Below are 7860 nucleotides of genomic sequence, written 5' to 3' on the forward strand. Positions count from 1 at the left end.
AAAACTTAAATTATTGGTTTAATGCAAGTAATATTGATACGTTATCTTCTTCTGCAACTCTTTAGGCTCGATGTGCTTTTTGGTACAGAAATATGTCGAGGTGTTGGGCTCAGTAACAATAAAACCGTTATCTTCAAAATGACCGCTTACATCGTCCGCCTCAAACCAAAGGAACAACACTATGGTGTCTGAGACAGCCTCGACTTGGTACCGGTATTCGTTGCCAACTTTTGTTGGACTGTGAACATGAATCTGAAAAGAAAAATGTAATAATGATCATTAAAACCGCAAATATCAAATTAAAAAAACTAAGGAACTTTTACCACGTTTATGACTTGCACTGACTATCTATTAAATGTGAAAAGCAAATACGGTTTAAGAACTTTATTTCTCATAAGAATTAACAATAATTCACTTCCTGAGAAACATTTCAATTTAAATTATTTAAACATAATGAGTGTACAACTAATTACAAACAAAATCAAAATCAAACTATCAACATTTAAACAAAAATAAAAATAATGTGACGGTACACAACAAAAAACTTCGAGCCAAAGCATAACGAGTCGCCACACGCCAGTCAACCACGGATGTAATGCGCACTGAGCGAACTTTGTAAATTGGATGCGGCATATTAAATGGATTGTAAAAAATAATATGGTTGTATGCAATAAATGTAATTTTAATTGTGTATAGAGAATTTGACGTATTTGTATTAGATTAATTAATAAAATTTAATTGTTATAGATGTTTAATTTATTGTTAATAGTATATAATTAAAAATACAGATGTCTAATTTATTGTTATCTCATTTAGTACGTATATTTTTAATAATTTTTTAAAGGAAAACAATAAAAATAAATTATTCATTCATTCGGTGTCGTTTATAAAGTATCCTTAGCCACTGGCATAATATCCGTCTCTTCAGTTAGACGGAACGAGAAAATACGATCCGTCAAAGTGTAAACAGGCCCTAAGTGTCTCTTACCTTGATATTAGGTTTTTTTAGCCCTTCAATCTCCTTCAACGGTGTAGGGAACACGAAATTAACCGGCGCTTGAACTTCTTCTGCTATCAGTGTGAATTTCAAAAACACCGTCTTCATATCCGTATTCTTTACATTCAGTTTGTATGGTTGCCTTCCCGCACTAAGTTTCGGGGCATATGCGCTGTAGTTCTGACTGTAGACAGGAGTAAAACTGTCCCATTTGTAAACTTGCACTAAGACTGTAGCGTTGAGTATCGGCACCAATCGATCGTTAAGGAGATACAAAACTACATCCCCCGTGGAAAGAAGCGCGGGCGATATTAATACTGGCGCAAAGAATCGCTTTGCAAAGTAGTGAAGCATTTTCCATTTGCCCCCGTATTCTGTAAGCATGGTGAATTAATCAATTTATCTAAACACTAACTCATGAAATATGATCTTTGTAAATGCTCAAAAGCAGTTGCTCAATACTAACCGATGCCTGACCACGAGGGCGCTTGCCAAACATCGTTCAGCTGCCAGTACAGAGCGCCCATGGTGTACCAAGAGTCGCGGCTTTGTCTGTAGTACTCCGTCTGGGTCTTTATTATCATTGCTTGAGAAATCTGAAACATTCCAATACAATCTAATTTCCGAAAAGATTTATCTTATTTTTAGCGCCGTTTCTATATTATAATTTCTATTTAGTTCAGGATGATCTACAATTTTTTCAGACAATTGCCACAGATTTGGAATCGATGCCCTGTGTGATTTAATGAACACCTTTTAACATGAATTGCTCCATACCTGACTGTAGAATACGAATTTCTCAAAGTACTTTGTGTCATTCTTTTCCAATTTCAATCTCTTGTCCATCTGTAACTCAATGAACATGTAACCGTTCGGGCTGTGTTGTCTGTGCTTGGAGTATTCACTTTGCAAACTGAAGTCTTCTGGCTTCTCAGCTGCCTGCCTCATGGTAGACAGAGACGGCAAAGATTGGAAGCCGTATTCCGAAGCAAATCGAGTAAGAGGGTATGTATTATCGTTCCAGTTGTCAGCAATGTAATTGTAATAATGAGTGTCACCGAAATGAGGATCATACGGATTCAAGGCAATGTACCCCTCCGATTCTGACTCTAATCCATTAGATGGACTGGAAACTAAGTACGGATTCATCCAATCCAAATCCTCCACGATGGGTCTGATTGTCTCTACATACAGTTTTACATATTCCGCCTGGTATCTGTTGAACTCTGAGCTGGTCTTGTACCAGTTGCCTCGCAAAGCAGCTTCGTTCTCGTTGTTGCCTGACCACACAGCAATACACGGGTGGCTTTGCAGCTCTATGACATTTTGCATTACTTCTAATTTGACTGCGCTGTAATAAAAAAAAATTAAAACGCCTTACAAACCTAACCAGAGAACTTTGAGTAGTCCCAAAGCGACCTTAATCAAAATAATAACGGGGAACTACTCCCGTCCCATCATCTCTCGTTCCCATCGCTGCCAATGCTGTGTTGCTAGGATCTACAACTTGACAGATGCAAACCAGATCTAGTTATACAATAGTTGCATTGCAGTGGTAGAAACGAGAGGCAGTTTCCTGAAATCGTGTTAGGAAATCTGCAGCTCTAGATGCAAAAACTTTGATCCCAAGTGTACTACAAAAAGCAACGAAACGAAAACTTACGTAATAAACTCCTGGTCGACGGGGTACATGGAGCAGGCGAAGGGCAAGTCCTGCCACACCATGATGCCGTACTGGTCGCAGAGCTGGTAGAAGTAATCGCTCTCGTATAGACCACCTCCCCACACGCGTAGCATCGACATGTGCACGTCGGCCGCGGCTTGCAGCAGCTGCTTTGCTGAATGCAAATGAAGTTAGACTCAAGTACAATAAATGTTTGCTACATAGTACCTAACTATTACATGAGATACCAGCATCGCAGCATCGTTATTTTGACGTCAATCGCGGCTTTCAGTAACTGCGTACAATTTGTTGCATTCCAGCATTTATTAAATCAAGATACCACATTGCTACGTGGCAGCTGGTTCGACCCACATATCGATGTGGATCTAACCAGCTAGGACCCACTACGATTAAGGCAACTTGCAGTGGCACTACACAACAAGGAGGGTTTATCCACTGAATAATGAATTATACTTACTCCGCGATCTCTCATAGCTGTATTCGGGTAGGATGTGCTGCGGGATCCAGTTGGAGCCCTTCATGAACAGAGGCGAGCCGTTGACCTCGAAGTAGAAGGTCAAGCCATGACCAGCACTGCTGTTGTCTGAAATATACGTTGGTACTATTAACACAGAATACATTATGTAAAACTCATTGAACCCTCATAGGTTCTCTTCTTACCTAATAATGACTTAACTATTAAAAAACCTTTACATACTACCTGGAACTGATACTTACTTGGTACTTTAGTCGAGGCATCAGCTTGTATGAGTTTCACCGTACGAAACCCGATTCTTTTACGTCTTGCAGAACACTCCGGGCGGTCTCCAGTGGTGCAGACTTTGACAATTAGGTCGTAAAGGGGCTGGTCTCCGTAACCGTTCGGCCACCACAGTCTTACGGTATTCTGAAATTGTTAAAGCAACTACATTCTACGAGTAGTTCTAATATTCTTATCAAAAACACTAGTTTTGGGTTGGAAATTAAAAGGCAATCGCAGGCAACGCTGCTAAGGATGCAGGAAAAGCTGCCTGCACAGATTGTAAGTAAGGTAGATAGATATACCTCACTTATAGTAATGTTTAGGCGTGCTTCAGCGTGTCCATCACCCCTGGTGTTCACGGTGAACATCCTCTGGACATGCTCTGTCTGGTCTCCTTCAAGTTTGATTCCCGCGTTAACCGTCACATTGATTTGGCTGGCAACCATCTTCGACTCTATGAGGGTAGTTATCATCAAATCCCAATACTTGTCTCTCTTCACGTAGTGTACCATCATGGTTCTTAGGATTGCTGTATCATAGAATTCTATTTCAACTGGTTTCCTGAAACAAACCCGTATTTTTTATCGTTAAGCTTTTTAGTAAAACCACATGACAGGACACTGAAAATCAATCAAACCGGTTAAGTTAACTGCGCACGTGTCTGCCGTGACGTCACATCAACGCTCTGGTATGGACGGGACGAACGCGGGGAGGTGTGCGAGTGAGTGCGAGGGATGTCGCATTAACTTAACCATGTTAATATATTATGTAGGTACAAAAACAATTCACCTACCATAAACCAACTGAGGGGAAAGCTGGCCCCCAATCCCAGGCAAATGACGCTTGCATCTTCCTAATTTGGTTGACATGGCACTCGCCATTGTACTCCGGGGGTACACAGTTCGGTGCCGTGAAGTGGTCATCTGAACGCTCTTTAGCGGCCAAAACAGGCGAGTAGAATTTGACCTTCAGTTCATTAGACCCCACCTGAAATTAGTGTAATAAAAATTCACTACAAGTAGAGCTGTTAAATATGGAACGGTAGCATCTACAATAGTTAAAATTGTCAGGAAAATAGATAAAACTCGTTATTGACGCGGACACCATGAACAGTAACAGTATAACACCATGAAATGGAAATTTCATAGATGTAATTTGAATGAATAAAACTAATAAATAAACTATGCAAAAGTGACAGATACTAAACTTAAATTTTATATTTAAAAAACAATCAAACAAAAGTCTAAAACCATCTTTTACATTAACTTTGAAAAGTTATCAAATTCAAATCAAATAAACTGAGGCCCGCTCGTAAGTGAATAAACGCTCCTGTTACTCCTATTTGTATTACAAAATTACCTTCAAGTGCTGTTTAACGTCAAGCACGTATCTGAAGAACATATCGTTTGTATAGTGAAGTAAGTGGTCATTCAACTTTATCTGCGAATAAGTGTCTACGCCGTGCAGGACCAAGTGCGCTACTGCTGAGCTGAACTGCTCTTCCGTTACTGGAAATATACCATATTCTTTTAATTAATGATATACTTATCCAGCTCGTTGTTTACGCGATCGAATCAGAAATGAGGAGATCCGTGCAAACAAACTAAAGTGCTGACATAGCCCGAGGGATTAGCAAGCTGAAGTGGCAATGGACAAGGCACATAGTATGCATAACTGACAGCTGATGAGGCAGCAAGGTTCAGGAGCTCACTTACGGGAAATTGCAGCGTGAGACGTTCATCTACAAGGTGGACCGACGACCCCTTAGAGGTTGCAGGAAGGCGCTGGATGCAGGCCGTTACCAATCGGGCAATATGGAAATCAATGTGGGAAAACTATGTTCAGTAATGATGAACGTCCTATGGCTGAAATGATGATGATAATGGTACTTATCCAGGTGGGAATTGAATCCTCGTGCCTTTGCATGCTGGGCGACTGCTCTGCCAGACTCTATCTCTTAACGTACTTAAGTAATTGGACGATTCATGGGATTCTAATTGAACTCTGTTTCGCCAATGCCAAACTCCGGCATCATACACCGAAATAAGTTTGTTGAAAGTTGTCTCTAATTTTTGCAGCACTGTTCATTTTGTGAATGAATATTCGTTTATAACATTACCGTTGAACATCCCGGTATAAGTCCAAGTGTCGTAGGCAACCCATCTGGTCAGCACGTCGTTGAAGCCCTTGAGGATGTCTCCTATGACCCCGGCTTTTATCAGATCCGAGTAGACACCTCCAGGAACAGACCCTGGCACTTTGATCGCTGGAATGGCGGAAGATACGGGTCAAACTAACCACGTTGAACTCTATAGCTAAGTATAATTAAACTACTTAATAATGTAGTGTTTCTTATGGCCTATAGGATTATAGCTTTCTTTGAAAGAAAAAAATGTACCTATACCCTCGTTATAATAAAGTAGACAAAAGCAGTGTAGATCCACCTAATCCTAAATAGTCATACTTAATCCTAGGTACACACTTTTCGGTAACACTTAAAAATTTTAGGTAAGAGGCACTGCCGATTCGTCCAATGTTTTCTGGATACATCAGAAGCCAAGCAACAAAAATATAATAAATTCTTTAATAAAACCAAACGACTATTTAATAGTAGTAGGTAGGTATGTACCTAGTACCAAATGCCTAATAGTAATAAAGTTAAGTGAACATTAAACTACTGCGTCCTGATAACGGTGTACGGCTACCATGTAAACACTTGGCAGCGTGTAAACTTGCGACAAAACCGGCTTCGGCAAAGTCAACCAATGTAAACAAATAACATTTCCCAACTGTGCTTGTTTCATCTATCAATGAAGGTCAATAAATATTATACGCAAGGTTACTTACTCCCATTCTTGTTTTCCAATGTCCATGATACACTTTTAGAGGATAAACTCAGTTTAGTTAACCCACTAGCCGAGTAGTTTAACTGGGCGAAAATCAATCCAAAAATCACTATGGCAAATGTTTTCATGGCTTTTAAAAGGACTAGGTATTTACTAAAAATATGAGAATACCGCTTGTTACGTTGGCGGGGGCATTGCTATCTTTAACTGACGCTTGACCGACGGCTTTGTACACACTTCAATTGATGCTGTCGACATTCTGACTCGCTTACGCTATCGATAAGGAAAAATGTTTACGAATTAAACAAAGTTACTTAATTATGACTTACAGAAACGGTCGTTCAGACATTACAATGTATGTTTATTAATATTGCTAAATTAGTTGGGCCGTTTGCAAAACAAGGAGATGGGTGAAATCATGGAAACTATGTAGAGCAGACCTTCGAAGATCTTCATCTACTTTATAGTATATCTTGTGTTGTTTCATGTGGAATTAAAAGAGCTCAGGGCTTTGTCCTGAACATAATCAGCATATTATTATTAGTTACAGAAATGACAGTAATTTCTTTAAAATTGAATTCTTGTCGCGGTATATCGACATGTTCCCAGCTCTACCGGATACTTCGATGTGCAAGCATGGCTCCGTCATATTATCCGCTATTAACTCCTCTCAGATGTCACGAGAACAGCGCCTTAAGACAGTGTATCAAATGCAAATGTTGTCTGATCAATATAAGACTTAATCGGGTAAAAGTTGCAGCTTGCCTAGGTGTTTATTGTACCTACCCATCAAATTAAATGTTGATGGTCAATAAATCTCACTAGTGAGTATAGGTACCTCGTTGCTCAGTAGGATACCGGCGAGCCCCAACAGTATCTTGAAGACCGTGGCGGAGAGGTACGACTCTCCCATTATCCGACATTTCGTTCGGCTAGTTCTTGCCGAACGGGTTGGATAATAAGTGGTATATTATGTTATAATAAATAAATTACTAACATAGTTGCATAAGGCACCCATTTTCTAACTATGTAATCATGTGGATCATTGTTATCTTTAAATAAATAAATTGAATTGAATTGAATATAGTATATCGTTACTCTTCTAGAAACAGTTATCATGGCAGGTCATCAATTTTATTATACATTTAACACACAAAATAACAAGTTTCAGATAATAAAAACAATTGGCAACAGCAGAATTATTTTTATTATGTGGTTTTATCGCTGTTATAAAAAAATAAAATGGATCTATGAACACCTGCTATCAAACCTTTATTTAGATTTATCTGTGAGATCTGTGACACTCCAACCAAAACGTTAAAAAATACTGCTGTCCAAAATTATGTCCAAATCCATGATTGTCATAATACTGTGCCAATTTTGCTAAAGTACTTATCCCATTAATGTACAAAAGTGCATCGTCTATAAATCATTGGCATCAGCATAGCCAAACCAGTGTTAAAAGGAATAAAATAAATACATAAACAAGTCATAACTTTATCAAAACATTGATAACTTACTATTATTCGCAACATGGACAGGGTATCCTTATTTGAAGAATATAGGTTGATAGAAAGAAGTGAAATAGAAA

At 39.0% G+C, this 7860-nt stretch overlaps 1 protein-coding gene across 1 annotated transcript; it reads right to left on the reverse strand.

The window, feature by feature from the left end:
* On the reverse strand, positions 1-6527 carry LOC135080552 (beta-mannosidase). Its single transcript, XM_063975203.1, has 12 exons — positions 6271-6527; positions 5543-5689; positions 4783-4931; positions 4217-4410; positions 3726-3984; positions 3399-3567; positions 3139-3264; positions 2661-2835; positions 1775-2348; positions 1464-1593; positions 989-1371; positions 1-252 (listed from the first exon to the last, which is right to left on the reverse strand). The coding sequence occupies exons 1-12, from the start codon at positions 6395-6397 to the stop codon at positions 19-21; spliced, it is 2667 nt and encodes an 888-aa protein (XP_063831273.1). The 5' UTR covers positions 6398-6527; the 3' UTR covers positions 1-18.
* Between the last annotated feature and the right edge of the window lie 1333 nt (positions 6528-7860).

This window comes from Ostrinia nubilalis, chromosome 18, assembly GCF_963855985.1.
Source record: "Ostrinia nubilalis chromosome 18, ilOstNubi1.1, whole genome shotgun sequence".
NCBI classification, from domain to species: domain Eukaryota; kingdom Metazoa; phylum Arthropoda; class Insecta; order Lepidoptera; family Crambidae; genus Ostrinia; species Ostrinia nubilalis.

Coding starts and splice junctions, on each gene's coding strand:
- LOC135080552 (XM_063975203.1), bottom strand. CDS start 6,397: ATGAAAACATTTGCCATAGTGATTTTTGGATTGATTTTCGCCCAGTTA. Junction 4,932..5,542: donor TTATACCGGGATGTTCAACG/GTAATGTTATAA, acceptor GTATATTTCCAG/TAACGGAAGAGCAGTTCAGC. Junction 4,411..4,782: donor ACGTTAAACAGCACTTGAAG/GTAATTTTGTAA, acceptor CACTAATTTCAG/GTGGGGTCTAATGAACTGAA.